This window comes from Aquarana catesbeiana, linkage group LG03 (assembly GCF_042186555.1).
Source record: "Aquarana catesbeiana isolate 2022-GZ linkage group LG03, ASM4218655v1, whole genome shotgun sequence".
Taxonomy (NCBI): Eukaryota; Metazoa; Chordata; class Amphibia; order Anura; family Ranidae; genus Aquarana; species Aquarana catesbeiana.
Genome location: NC_133326.1, coordinates 169,439,534 through 169,455,507, shown reverse-complemented (window position 1 = coordinate 169,455,507; position 15,974 = coordinate 169,439,534). Strand labels below are relative to the sequence as shown.

The following is a 15,974-nucleotide window of genomic DNA, read 5'->3' as shown; positions in this document are numbered from 1 at the left end:
GTCTCACAGAGAGGAAGAACAGGGAAATGCTGATGTAAACAAGCATTTCCCCATTGTGCCTAGTGACACGGGCACGGATCACAGCTCCCTGTAATCGGGAGCGGTGATCAGTGTTGTGTCACACATAGCCCCTCCCCACCACAGTTAGAATCACTCCCTAGGACACACTTAACCCCTACAGCTCCCACAAGTGGTTAACCCCTTCACTGCCAGTCACATTTACACAGTAATCAATGCATTTTTAATCGCACTGATCACTGTATAAATGTGAATGGTCCCAAAATAGCGCCAAAAGTGTCCAATCTGTCCGCCATAATGTCGCAGTCACGATAAAAATCTCGCCGCCATTACTAGTAAAAAAAAAAAACAAAAAACAAAAAACTATTAATAAAAATGCCATAAAACTATCCCCTATTTTGTAGACACTATAACTTTTGCGCAAACCAATCAATAAATGCATATTGCAATTTTTTTTTACCAAAAATATGTAGAAGAATACGCATCGGACTAAACTGAGGAAAAAAATTTTTTATATATATTTTTGGGGGATATTTAATATAGCAAAAAGTAAAAAAGAAAGCGTTTTTTTTTTCAAAATTGTCGCTATTTTTTTATTTATAGCACAAAAAATAAAAAAAACGCAGAGGTGATCAAATACCACCAAAAGAATGGTCCATTTGTGGGGAAAAGGATGTCAATTTTGTTTGGGAGCCACATCGCACGACCGCGCAATTGTCAGCTAAAGCGACGCAGCGCCAAATCGCAAAAAGTGCTCTGGTCTTTTGCCAGCCAAATGGTCCGCGGCTGAAGTAGTTAAAGTATGCCCCTTCTTAACCAATGAAAACACCAGAGCTACTAATGTACTGCCTTTACGGTACTAATTCAGCCCAAACCAGCTTGATGAGGTTTAGGTCTGGAGACTGTGCTGGCCAGGTAAGCATGTATAACATGTTTATTTTTATCTTTCCTTAACCACTTCCCGCCCAGCCTACAGACAAATGACGGCCGGGCGGTGACTTTCCTATCCCGAGTATTTTAATGTTAGTCACTGACAATTCTAAGAGTGGCACCTGAAAAGTTTCAGTTGTCTTTCTCTTTTGGTGCACAAGGATAGCCATATCTGGGTACATTAAATACAATTAACACGTTACATCTTTATTTCACCTATGTAACCTTCCACAGAAAGCAAAATGTATTTAGGTTAGCAGACTTTAACCTCTTGACTAGCCCTGATTTTGCTCATAAACTGGGTACATTAACAATTAAATAAACACTAGCTGTGTAAGCCTGGAACTCTTATTTCAGCGATATATTTTAAACCTATCATTACTATAGGAAATAAAAATCACAGAAGTACTGGCAGCAAAGTGATTATATGAAGCCAAGTCAAAATAAAGCTCTCATGTGTGACTTGTAAAGCCAGTATAGTGCTATTATATATTGCTTAAATTGAACTGTAAAGTCTGTAATGAATTTGGATACCAACCTATTAAAAATGTAATCATTTTACTATTTTAGATGGAAAGGCCAATCAGTCCAACAGTTTAATATTTCACTGAATGTAACTGCCTTCAACACTGTGTTTAGTCCATATAAAGCTGCAAAAAATGGGCAAGTGACCTTGAAATGTTCAGATTCCAGTAGATGTTAAGCTACACAGACTGATGCTCTGGTTATGGGAAACACTGAAACCTATTAAAAAGCGGAGGAGTTTTCTTCCTATGTCTTGGTAATCTCAAGCAGAAGACAAAGTAACCACACTGTTATTGTTGGAGAGTTTTCTAGCTCCAGAGCAGAACCACAATCAACATACATGGAGAAATTGGTCTGCACATGCCAAGTTTAATCCCTTAAGGCAACATTGTGGATATGAATTTTCTTATAAAACGTTCAAAAAAAATAAAAAAATAAAAATATAAAAAAAAATTAAATAAAAAAATGTCAAGTATCAGGAATCTTTGCAAGTAACCAAAAGTATATCGCCCATGCCCCATTTATTTCCACCCACCCGAAAACTGTTTAGATGCAGGTGGTTTAAAAGCCAATGCCAACTAAGACTGCTGATGAGAGAAAAAATAGACATCTGAATATAAAAGAGATTCTTACACTAGACATGCTTTTATTTTTAAAGCTATGCATGGAAGAGAAGAGAATTGGAGAATAAAAGCTTCCCCAAAAACGGAAATGCCCTATTATACAATACTGCTTTATTTATACTGACAGTTGCCCAGGAAATTACAAATTAATGAAAAAGTTGGATTAGAAAAACATGGAAGAAAACATACTAACAAGCAACCCTCCTATCTTGTATGGAGTTTAAGGAGAGTATATTATGCAAAAATAACTCAGAAATAGTAAAACCTGAATACCAAATAGAAGCTACATGTAATGTTGTCAGACAGATTTTGTCACACTGATACCTCCCATAAAAAAGGAACAATTACAGACCCCTGCCACCCATTTCCCTACTGTAATATGGCCATACATTACCTGAATTCTTTTACAGATTAATCTTAGTTTCATCAATCCAAACAATGCTTTTCCAGAACTGGTCTGGCTTTTTTAGATGTTTTTTGGCTAATCTGGCTTTTCTACTCTTTAGCCTTATGAATGGTTTGCACCTTGTGGTGAACCCTCTGTATTTGCTCTTGTGAAGTATTCTCTTGATTATAGACTTTGACAATAATACAGCCACCTCCTGGAGAGTGTCCTTCACTTGTCTGGATGTTGTGAATGGGTTTTTCTTTACCACAGAGAGGATCCTGCGATCATCCACCACTGTTGTCTTCCATGGACATCCAGGCCTTTTTATGGTGCTGAGCTCACCGATGCGTTCTTTCCTCAGAAAGTACCAAATTGTTGATGTGGTCGCTCCTAACGTTGCTGCCATCTCTGATGGATTTGTTTCATTTTTGAAGTCTTACAATGGCCTGTTTCACTTGCATGGACCTTAGAACACATGATGTAGGTTCACAGCAATAGATTTCAAATGCAAATACCACAGTTAGCATCAACTGCAGACCTTTTACCTACCTTATTGATGAAGAAATAACGAAGGAGTAGCCCACACCTGGCCATGAAACAGCTTTCAATTCAATTGTCCATTACTTTTGGTCCTTTGAAAAAGGGGGGGGGGGGGTGGCTATTCTTAAAAGATGCAATTCCTAAACCCTTCCTCCAATTTGGATGTACATACCCTCAAATTAAACCTGAGAGTGTGCACTTTCCACATATATTCATTATATAACTATAGCTTGAAAATGTTTTGGTAAATACCTGAAAAAAAATTTTAATTGTGCCTGTGTCCAAATATATATGAATCCAACTGTATATACATACCTTAGTGTTATTATCTACAGTGCTTCCCAGTGGGGTCACCAGCACATCCCTGCAAAGGCTAAAGACAGCCCTGGCACCCGGCGCGACCTTACGTCAGTTTGCTTTTTGGCCACTAGGGGGGCACCCGCGATCGCTCCACACAGAGACAGAACGGAGATCTGTCAATGTAAACAGAAAGATCTCCATGCTGTCAGGAGTAAGGAGAGCGATCTGTTATTCATACCAAGTATGAACAACAATCAGCCTCCTCACTCAGGCAAACCTATCCCCCCCAGTTAGAATCACTCCCTAGGACACATAACCCCTTGATCGCCCCCTAGTGGTAACCCCTACCCTGCCAGTAACATTTACACAGTAATCAGTGCATTTTTATAGCACTGATCGCTGTATAAAATACCAATGGTCCCAAAAATGTGCCAAAAGTGTCCAATCTGTAAGTCATAATGTCGCAGTCCCGATAAAAATCGCAGATCACCCCGCTATTACTAGTAGAAAATATTATATAAATATAAAAAAAAAAAAATAATAAAAATGCCATAAATCTTTCCCCTATTATGTAGATGCTATAACTTTTGTGCAAACCAATCAATATTTGATATATATATATATATATATATATATATATATATATATATATATATATATATATATATATATAGATAGATAGATAGATATAGAGATAGATATAGAGATATCTCTCTATATATATATATATATATATATATATATATATATATATATATATATATATATATATATATATATATATATATATATATATTATTTTATATTATTATAATATAATGCTTATTGCGATTTTTATTGCCAAAAATATGTAGAAGAATACATATCGGCCTAAACAGAGGAAAAAATTTCCTTTTTAAAAAAAATAAAAAATTGGGGAGATTTATTATAGCAAAAAGTACAAAATATTGTGGGATTTTTTTCAAAATTGTTGCTTTTTTTTGTTTATAGCGCAAAAAATAAAAACAGCAGAGATGATCAAAAATCACCAAAAGAAAGCTCTATTTGTGGGAAAAAAAATGACGTCAATTTTGTTTGGGTACAACATCCCATGACCATGCAATTGTCAGTTAAAGCGATGCAGTGCTGTATCGCAAAAAATGGCCCGGTCATTGAGCAGCCAAATCTTCCGGGGCTGAAGTGGTTAAGAAAGCGTTATCATGAATTGATCACTTTTATCATTGATCATATTTATTGCATTCACTAACAATTATTTTTTACAGTTTTGTCATATCTGACGCCCAGATAGGTGGAAGGTTGCTGCAGTCTCTTAATTTATTTTATTTTGGTTCTCTTAGTGCATGATTATATGTTTTAGGGTTTTATAACTTCTTTAACAGCTTCCCGACCAGCCGCTGCAGTTATACTGCGGCAGGTTTGCTACCTTGGGCGAACCGCCGTAACTGTACATCGGCCCTTTAAGATGCTGTAGGAGGCGCGTGCGCCCGCAGCCAATGCGAGTGCCCGGCAGGCACGATGACTGCCGGGCACACACGATCGCTCGCGACAGAGCGAGAACCGGGATCTGTGTGTGTAAACACACAAATCCTGGTTCTCTCAGGGGAGAGGAGAGAGATTGTGTGTTCATACTAAGTATCTCTATCCTCCTCTAGTCAGTCCTATTCCCCCCACAGTTAGAACACACAGTAATCAGTGCATTTTTTATAGCACTGATTGCTGTATAATTGTCAATGGTCTCAAAAACGTGTCAAAAGTGTCCAATTTGTCCGCCGCAATATCGCAATCCTGATTAAAAAAAAAAAAAAATTGCAGATCACTGCCATTACTAGTAAAAAAAAAAAAAAAATAATAATAAAAATGCCATAAATCTATCCCCTATTTTGTACACGCTATAACTTTTGCACAAACCAATCAATATACACTTATTGCAATTTTTTTAACCAAAAATATATAGAATACATATTTACCTAAACTGAGGAAAAACATTGTTTAAAAAAAAAAAGGGATATTTATTATAGTGAAAAGTAAAAAGATATTGTGTTTTTTTCAAAATGGCCACTCTTTTTTTGTTTATAGCGCAAAAAATAAAAAACGCAGGGGTTATCACATACCACCAAAAGAAAGCTCTATTTGTGGTGAAAAAGAAAAAAAGGATGTCGATTTTGTTTGGGTACAGCGTCGCATGACCGCGCAATTGTCAGTTAAAGCGACGCAATGCCGTATCGCAAAAATTGGCCTGGTCTTTCAGCAGCCAAATCTTCTGGGGCTGAAGTGGTTAATATGTACCTAGGTTAGCTATTTTTCTTAACACTATCAGGCTTATATGACAATATAGTAGAACAATGATGTGCAAAGCGAAACTACATTTTAATGTAATGTATTGGGAAGATCTTGAAGCATTGTCAGACAGATAACACCAGGCTTGCTCACGAGCCGCTGCTCTGCCTGTCCATGCACAAACTCTAAAGCCTGCTACACACTAATAGTTGTATCTTTCGTTGAACCCAGCGGGTTACTATGACGTTGGTACAGCGATCCCATCCCCCCCCGCTGAGCTGGTGTGTTCTGAGAGCGCTGATCGGGAGCTGGTAGGCCACCGGTTTTCCAGCATGCTCATATGACAGAAGCCAGCCAAACGGCCAGCTTCTGAACCGGTTGACATACACATGGGCTGAAAGTTGGTCCTTTTTTTTTTTTTTTTTTTTCGCACTGGCCGATGTCTCACGACATTCGGCCCGTGTGTGTGGGGGAGCTTAACGTTTTTATTGTGTCTGTGTTTTTTTCGGTTTGTGCTTGTGCTCCTACTTAGAAAAGTCAAAAGTGTCTAAATCATGGTACACACTAGTAGTTTTTCTTTGTTCAACCCAGCAGGCTGAACAAAAAAAAAATGGAAGCGTTCGGGTGGAGCCGCTTTACAAACAATCTGATGTTAGTACAGCAATCTCCCCTTCTGGGGCGACCCTATCGCCAGAACACTCTGGTCGGTTCTCTCACCAATTGGCTGAGAGTGCTGATCGGGAGCAAATCGCCAGACCATTTTCAGTCATGCCCCTTCCGCTGCCGTACACACGTGCCAAATTGCCAAATGTTTGTATTGAACTGGCCAATGCCGCACAATATTCAGCCCGCGTGTACTAGTCTTCCCCACTGGATTAGTATGCTCACATATCTATTCCAGCTTTATTAATGCAGTCAGAGAGGTGTTTCTGCTTGCTTTAGTGAGACTACACTGGATCACAGTTTGTGCCCTTGTAATAAGTTTGTTATATAGTTTGAACGCAGGTAATGTGACAAAACGGCCATGGTAATATTTCTCTGAAAAAGATACAGGGGAAATAAAACAGTTGGAAAAAAGCAATAGAACAATTTCGGTACTCACTTCCTGCCTTGACAGAGTCATAGGTAACTTCTCCTCTGCCAGCTCTAGCTCCAACACAGGATTGCTTGATGAAGAAGGCTGCTCTTCCTCTTCTTGATTCTGTTGCTAATTGTTCAGAAAAGGAAAATGTAAGAATGCAATAAAAAAAAAAAAAAAAAAAAAAAAATTGTGTTGTAAAACTTCCTAATTACCTTTAATATCCACAAAATGTTTAGCCCAATATGCATATACGGCCAATCAAGTATAATGCTCTGTCCAAGAACTGCTGCTTGGTATATATATTTGACTTTAAAATGACTTTGGAAATAACAGAAATCCACCTGCTGCATCACTTCACCCTTGTCTGACTGTTCTCTTAAATTTTCCTTTTTCCATATGCATATGGTTTGCTGGCTATGCAAGCAAGGCTGGAATTAGACACTCACTTAGCCTTGCTTCTAAGCACCATCTAATTGTATATAAAAGGTGTCCCACAACTAATATTATGGCACCTAGGTAAAAGATGGTAAGAAACCAAAGAGGCGGAAGAAGGATACTACAACTAGTATAGCTGCTTATTGCACTGAATTCATTGCAATTCACTGAAGAACAATACTTTTTTACTACTTTCTTTTTTAAAAGATGAGACAAACTGCACTAAATTAAAAAATTAAATTGCCAGATTAAACCGGATTTAAAGAATGAAAAATAAAAAGCAGTGTTCCCTGCATTATCCTTTTTAGTATGGAAATATTCAATACAAAAATGGTACATATCCTGTCTGATAAATAATTTATTGTTTATTTTTACACACTTTTCAAAAGAACTTTATAGCTTGTGATAGGTATACATATTTTAAACTGATGTAAATATATAGTTACCAACTAGGTTTTGTAAGTCAATGCATCATCTATGTACCTGCCCAACAACGGGTGGGAGGTTTGTTGCAATGTTACTTTGTTTTATGTAAACTGGGCTTTAAAAAAAAAAAAAAAAAAAAAAAATATGCCACTTAAAAGGAAATTTGTTGTGACCCCATCAAAGTAAATTGTTGTTTCAGTGTTACGTGTAAGCTTTCCAATCAAATATCATAAAGCATGTTCAGTAGCACCATAGCTAGGAAGTCAGCAGTTTAGGGATTTCCTCCCCTCTACTGCTTCACTAGCAATGGTGGTATAGGGGCAAGCCAATGTGTCAGATTATTAGCTTAATTATACATTCTTTAGCACTTCAGGGGTGCTTTAGGAGATAACTGAACCAGCATGCATTACCGTTCTTCTGGAAGCTAAACATCAGTACACTAACTTTATTTCCCTTAAAGTGGATGTACTGTAACCCCCCCCCCCCCACACACACTCACCCAGTATAAACTAATGGCACAATATTAATCTGTGCACATATACAAGACTCCTGCATGTACCCTTACCTTTCCACTGTAACCCCCTTCAGCTGTAGGAGCCCCTCAAAACTCCGGAATCAGTGGGCGGGCCTCTTTGCTGGCGCTTGGTGGGCAGAGTCGTGACGTCACAAGACTCCCCGCCCACCCTTTCTTCTGTCCTGGGAGCTGACTGCACCATGTAAATCCGCCTCAATCAAGCTGATCTTCTGCTGATCTCATGGATAACGACCCATGATGAGCAACATCCATTCAAAAATCAGGAAAGGCACCAAATGACTTTAGCATGCCCAATCATGTTGAGGTTTGGAGCAGCCAATCCTGGGAGAGCTTGAGAAGAAAGGAGGAGGGATGTAAAGCTGGAATCGTAACACTCTCTCTGCTCTCATGCTTGTGCATGAGATAAAGAAATCAGATGTCAGTCACAGCAGTGGGGGAGGTGGCGACACACATTTATCTGTGTGTCTTTTTTGCCAAGATAAAAAAAGCACAAGAGGCTTGCTAAGAGCTGGGTTAACTCTTTGTGGAAAGAATGGGCACAGATGACGTGACATCCTCTACTGTACCAGGTAGAAGTCTTCATTTAAAGAAGCTGGCTCGGCTGTCCGAATCACCGTAGGTGTACGTCAGTTCGTGCACTGGGGTTCTGTGGGCACGCGCAGGCTGATTGGCCAGCAGGGGAGCCAATCAGCCGGTCAGGCGGACTCTATGTCCACCGGTCGCCTGTGATCGTTCCCCGCAGAGACAGCACGGGGATCTGCTGAAGTAAACAAGGCAGATTTCTGTTTTGACAGGGGAGGACACAGGATCTTGTCTTCCTGCTATGCAGCAAGAAGAATCTGTGTGTTGTCCCAGTCAGCCCATCCCCCCACAGTTAGAAACACACTGAGGGAAACCGGTTAACTTCTTGATCGCCCCTGATGTTAACCCCTTCCCTGCTAGTGTCATTAGTACAATGTCAGTGCATATTTTTAGCACTGATCACTGTAATAATGTCACTGGTCCCCAAAAGTGTCAAAAACGTCAGCTAGGTGTCCGATTTGTCCACCGCAATGTCACAGTCCCACTAAAAAAAAAAAAAAAAAAAAAAAAAAAAAAAAAGAAAAAAGTATACGAATAATAATAATAATACCATAAATCTGGTAGGGGGGGGGGGGGGGGGGGGGGTGTTACCAAAAATATGTAGAATAGCTATTGGCCTAAATTGATATAGAAATTAGATTTTATAAAGAATTTTATTGGGTGTGTTTTATAGCAGAAAGTAAAAAATATTGTTTTTTTTTTCAAAATTGTGGGTTTTTTTTTGTTTATAGCGAAAAAATAAAAACCACAGAGGTAATCAAATACCACCAAAAGAAAACTATTTTGGGAAAAAAGGACATCATTCTTTTTGGGGTACAGCGTCGCACGACCGCGCAATTGTAAGCTAAAATAACGCAGTGCCGTAACGCAAAAAAATGGCCTGGTCAGGAAGTGGGTAAATCCTTGCGGACCTTAAAGCGGAGCTGCACCTTAAACAAAAATATTAAAAGCCAGCAGCTACAAATACCGCAGCTGCTGACTTTTAATAAATGGACACTTACCTGTCCCAGGGTCCAGCGATGTCTGCAGCCGAAGCCAATAGATTGCTCGTCTCTCGGCTGCCCCCGCCACCATCCTCGGTCAGGGAATCAGGAAGTGAAGTGTTGCGGCTTCACTGCCCGGTTCCCTACTGCGCATGTGCGAGTCGCACTGCGCGCCTACACTGGTCCCCGTTGTGTTGTGGGAACTGTGCGTTTCCCAGAACACAACGGGGGGGCAGGTATTTGCGGCTAGCTATGCCCGGAAGTGGGTGCAGATACCTGTATTATACAGATATCTGCACCCCCCTCCCCCTGAAAAGGTGCCAATTGAGGCATCGGAGGGGGGGAGGAATCCGATGAGCGGAAGTTCCACTTTAGGGTGGGACTCCGCTTTAAGTGGTTAAATAGCAGAATTAAAATGAAACTTTTCATAATAAAATTACACATTTATCTCACGGTTTTTAATAAGCAGTGTGTGACTGCTATAAAATGTGAATATGGTTGTATAGGCCCTTCTTTGTCATTAAAAAATACTTGCATACAAAAAAAAAAAAAAAGAGAACAGGGCGCCAGGTAAGTGTGAATCAAAAAAGGCAATACTTTAAGGCAGCAGAAACTCACATATTCCACCATCTCCAAACCAAAGGATATGGGGATCCCCTCATGAGCATGCAATAAAGAACAAAGGCAGGGTACCAGTTAAGTGTGCATTAAAAAAAGGCAATACTTTATTCAGTAATCGCTCACATCTAGGAAACCTATATACTGCTCCCCTGGTTGGTGTGGAAGCGCAGGCACAGCTCTCTGCAGTCTGAATGAACCAATCGTAGCTGCAGGGCACAGGCAGGGACCCACTCATGGATGACATGCCAGCGGCGTCTCTCCTCTCACTCGTGCCAGCAAACAGTAGATTGTGACAGGAGTTTATAAAGGTCTAGGGGGCAGGCCGCAATGTTTTTCCACAGCCCCAAGAGCATGATAAAGGAGGCAGGGGCTTGTCATCCATGAGCGGGTCCCTGCCTGTGCCCTGCAGCTAAGATCAGTTCATTCAGACTGCAGAGAGCTGTGCCTGTACCTCCACACCAACCAGGGGAGCAGTATATAGGTTTCCTAGATGTGAGCGATTTCTGAATAAAGTATTGCCTTTTTTAATGCAAACTTACCTGGTACCCTGCCTTTGTTCTTTATTGCATGCTCATGAGGGGATCCCCATATCCTTTGGTTTGGAGATGGTGGAATATGTGAGTTTCTGCTGCCTTACATCCCAGTTGACTTTCCCTTCTGGATTGTGGATTAATGGACTTTTATTGGTTACTACATGCTCTTTTTTATTGTTAATTTTCCACTGTTGTATTTAGCGCTGAAGGTACTTATAATTCTTACAAGCTTGCTAAAAAAATAATTTATACCTTTATCACACTGGCATATACAATAATAGCTGTCTTTACTGCTCTTCAACAATCAAATAATCACCACCAGACCTAAAGTAAAAAATGACAACTTCAAGACTAAAGTCCGAATCTGAAATCTGACAGGCTAATATAAGGCAATAGAGACTGACCTTTTTCCCAGATTTTTTGATTCTTATTTCTTTCAAAGAAGAAGGGGGGTTTTTTCACCTTAATGCATCCTAAGAGCCGGTTCACACTGAAGCAGCACGACTTGCAGCGCGACTGCCTCAGGCGACCTGGACATGACAGCAGCGGCGACTTGCAAAACGACTTCTATATAGAAGTCAATACAAGTCGCCCCCAAAGTCGTACAGAAACCATTTTCTAAGTCGGAGCGACTTGCGCTGCTCCTATTAGAACGGTTCCATTGTACAGAACGGGACGAGACTTGTCAGGCGGCTAAGTCGTCCCAGTGTGAACCGGCTCTATGGTGAAAAAACTTCTGTCGCTGAACAGCCCCCCCCTGGTTTTACTCACCTGAGCCCATTCGTTCCCCCGTCGGGGCTCGGCTCTTGATTGGATAGATTGATAGCAGCACAGTCACTGGCTTCCGCTGCTGTCAATCGAATCCAATGACGCGGGTGCCGGGGGACGGGGCTGAGTTTGGTATTCTGTGTCTTTGGATGCAAATGCTGGACTCGAGAGCATGCCCGCACAGTAACCCCCAGGGAGAGCGCTTCTCCTAGGGGGTTTAACGATGCGGGGAGAAGCCACGAGCGCCGTTGGGGGACCCAGAAGACAATGATCAGGGGCCACTTTGTGCAAAACGAACTGAGCAGTGGAGGCAGGTATGATTTTTTTTTTTTAAATAACATACATAAGAGGGTTTACAACCCCTTTTAAGCGGAATATAAGCCTCTATGATTTGGCACTGCATAACAGATATGAACTGTACATGGTATAAAAATGTTTACAGCTTATGGCCTAACAAACTAAAGGAAGAGCTGCATGCCTTGCCCTTTGCTACCATGTTTCACCTTTGATGCTTTATCCCTGGAGAAGGAACAGAGAAGAGAACCTTACTTCGCAGAAAAAAACACCAGTGTGGAAGGTTTGCCAATTCAAAAGCATGCAATTTTCTGTATACATCACAGTGCATCAGTGATAGCATTGCATTCAGTGCTAGGATTGAAGCATCCCAAAGAACAGATGCTTTGTTACCCATATTATAGACTACCACAATCATGATTCTGGTGCAAGAACAGGAAAAAGAAGACTGCTTACTAAGCGCAACACAGACAGTTTCAACAATAGCCTTAATGAGTTAGAATATCAGTTCATAATCTGAGCAAAAAAGTATTCTTTTTATGAGACAATAAAAAAAAGTCTACATTAATGCTTCATTAAAGCTTGTACATTCAAAAAGCTGTTTTTAAGTTTACTTTGTCTTGGCTAAAAATAAAATGCACTTCACTTGAGGGCACTGGATCTTAAATCAGTAAATTAAGTAAAACAGAAGAGAACCGTGAAACGAACAAATGATTTAAAGTAACAATACATAAGATATTTGGAGAGGAGTTGGCAATCTTTTGGGGACAAGTACAGGGTTAGTGAACAGTGAATTCAGGACAGGTGTAATGGAACATATTGTACACGGAACTTATCATATCATGCTATGTGTTGCATTCCATTTTATTAAGAGATTATATAACACACATACACATTATATATATATATATATATATATATATATATATATATATATATATACCTATATATATACACATATACACACACACACACATACACACGCACAGTGCCTTGAAAAGTATTCATACCCCTTGAAATTTTCAAAATTTTTCATGTTACAACCAAAAACGTAAATGTATTTTATTGGGAGTTGATGTGATAGACCAACACAAAGTGGCACATAATTGTGAAGTGGAATGAAAATGATAAATGGTAAAATTATACATTTTTACAAATAAATATCTGAAAAGTGTGGCGTGCATCTGTAGTCAGCCCCCCTGAGTCAATACTTTGTAGAACCACCTTTCGCTGCAATTACAGATGCAAGTCTTTTTGGACATGTCTCTACCAGCTTTTCACATCTAGAGAGTGACATTGCTGCCCATTCTTCTTTGCAAAATAGCTCAAGCTCTGTCAGAGCGGATGGAGAGCGTCTGTAAACAGCAATTTTCAGGTCCTGCCACAGATTCTCAATTGGATTAGGGCCTGGAGTTTGGCTGGACCAATCTAACACATGAATATGCTTCCATTGTAGCTCTGGCTGTATGTTAAGGGTCCTTGTCCTGCTGGAAGGTGAACCTCTGCCCTAGTCTCAAATCTTTTGCAGACTCAAACGGGTCTTCTTCTAAGAATGCCTTGTATTTGGCTCCATCCATCTTCCTATCAACTCTGACCAGCTTACCTGTCCCTGCTAAAGAAAAGCACCCCCACAACATAATGCTGCCACCACCATGTTTTATGGTGGGGATGGTGTGTTCAGGGTGATGCGAAGTGTTAGTTTTCCTCCACATATGGCGTTTTGCTTTTAGGCCAAAAAGTTCAATTTTGGTCTCATTTGACCAGAGCACCTTTGTCCACGTTTGTGTGTCCCCGACTTGGCTTCTCGCAAACTGGATTTCTTATGGCTTTCTTTCAACAATGGTTTTCTTCTTGCCACTATTCTATAAAGGCCAGATTTGTGAAGTGCACAACTAATAGCTGTCCTGTGAACAGATTCTCCCACCTGAGCTGTGGATCTCTGCAGCTCCTCCAGAGTTATCATGGGCCTCTTGGCTGCTTCTCTAATTAATGCTCTCCTTGCCCGGCCTATCAGTTTAGGTGGACAGCTATGTCTTGGTAGGTACACCTGGCTGGTATATTCCTTGGCCTTCATGATGCCGTTTGTTCACTAAGGTTCTCTAACAAACCTCTGAGGGCTTCACAGAGCAGTTGTATTTATACTGAGAATAAATTACATACAGGTGGACTCTATTTACTAATTAGGTGACTTCTGAAGGCAGTTGGTTCTACCCAATTTTAATTATGGGTATCAGAATAAAAGGGGGCTAAATACAAATGCACGCCACAATATTGAAATATTTATTTGTAAAAAATTTTGAAAACCATTTATTATTTTCCTTCCTATAAGTGGTTCTATACTCATTTCCACTAAATGCATCATCATGTATTTTACTGCATTTTCTAGTTCAGGTGAAATGCCTGGACATTAAAAACTGGTTATTTTCAATAGTGTGCATACCAATGCTGGAAAAATAATTTTAGCTGAGTTTACCAGCTGATATCTATTCAAATGCAGAGTCTTTCAAAAATATGTCAAAGCACTGCCATACACATCAAGACAATGCACTTTAAACGCATGCACTCTGGTGTGAATGCCCACTTTAAAAAAAAAAAAAACCTGCAAGATGCCTCAGGAAGAGGCCCCGAAATAGAAACTGTAAAGCTCTGACTCCCAGGCAAGATACTGGGTCCTAGGACAGAAACATCCCTCTCAGGAAAGCTAAACAGATCCATTTTCACTATCTCTGTAATAGTATATATATCTGTCGAGTCACAGAAAGACAGCTTTATTTTTCCTACCCTACTTTTTGTTTAGTTGAATTACCCTCTAAGAGGGCTTTCTATAAAAATACTTATCTGATTAAGGGTGTATTAACAGAGAAGTACCCTCTTTTCTTGTATATAAACATCAGGACTTGCTTACAACAAGCCATGTTCAAATTTAAAGTGGAATTCCAGTCAGAACTCTAAACCTACTCTCTGCCACATTCTATGCCTAATTCATCTAGCCCCGTAGAGCAAAAAAAAAAAAAAAATAGCGATTTTTGCTTTACAGGCCTAGATAGACTATGCTTAGAATGTGGTCGAGAGTAGATTAATGCCGCATACACACGGTCGGATATTTTCCATCGGAATTTCCGACAAACAAAATTTGAGATCTGGATCTCAAATTTTCCGACAACAAAATCCATTGTCGTAAATTCTGATCGTGTGTACACAATTCTGATGCACAAAGTTCCACGCATGCTCGGAATCAAGCAGAAGAGCCGCACTGGCTATTGAACTTCATTTTTCTCGGCTCATCATATGTGTTGTACGTCACCGCGTTCTTGGCGATCGGAATTTCCGACAAGATTTGTGCGACTGTGTGTATGCAAGACAAGTTTGAGCCAACATCCGTCTGAACAAAAACATGGATTTTGTTGCCGGAATGTCCGATCATGTGTACGCGGCATTAGGGTTAATTAGGCTTTGCCTGGAATTCCACTTTAATTATTGCCTTCTATAGTCAATTTTTGGATTACTCCTCAACAGCAACTGGTCTTAATCAATGGACTTGATCTTTCGCTCAGGTATACGTGGACACCCTCCTTAACTCTTTACGACTATATTGGAGAATGATCAAAGCCACAATGCATTGTGAATTTATGCTTTTATCACCCTTACATAACCCTGTTATCAAACTTATCTCTTGGGCACAAGCCCCTGTTCTAATTGTCCACATTTTAGACAGCAAGAAGCATGTCCAATCAATGCCTTCTGGGCATGTCACAAGATTAATCAATTTTGGGCGGCAGTGGTACAATACTCCACTCCATACATAGTTCTTTCTAACTCCATAATGAGAATTTTTTGGAAACCCCTAGTACCAACTATTATTTCTCTCATAATCCTGTAGGTTTATTCTGACTCTTCATCTATTTTCTTGTTTACAAAAGATAACTGTATTCTACATGGCGTGTGTGGAGGCCTCTCTGAATAAAGAATCCCAGGTTTAAAAGTTCTTCGACATTTAGGATTAATTTATCTAAACCCTAGTTACGGATACCTAACAAATCAATCACAATGTGTATCTAACTAAGCTAATCACAAATCAGCACCCAGTTAAAGTTCTACAATATGCACAAACCTCA

At 39.9% G+C, this 15,974-nt stretch overlaps 1 protein-coding gene across 2 annotated transcripts in view; it reads right to left on the bottom strand.

Moving 5' to 3' along the window:
• Positions 1-15,974, bottom strand: part of PRPF18 (pre-mRNA processing factor 18) — a 91,253-nt gene that overhangs the window by 65,035 nt on the left and 10,244 nt on the right. For both annotated transcript variants that reach the window (XM_073619517.1, XM_073619518.1), the window contains one exon: positions 6,704-6,808. In XM_073619517.1, coding sequence (XP_073475618.1) covers positions 6,704-6,808 — 105 coding nt within the window. The remainder of the gene's footprint in view (positions 1-6,703; positions 6,809-15,974) is intronic.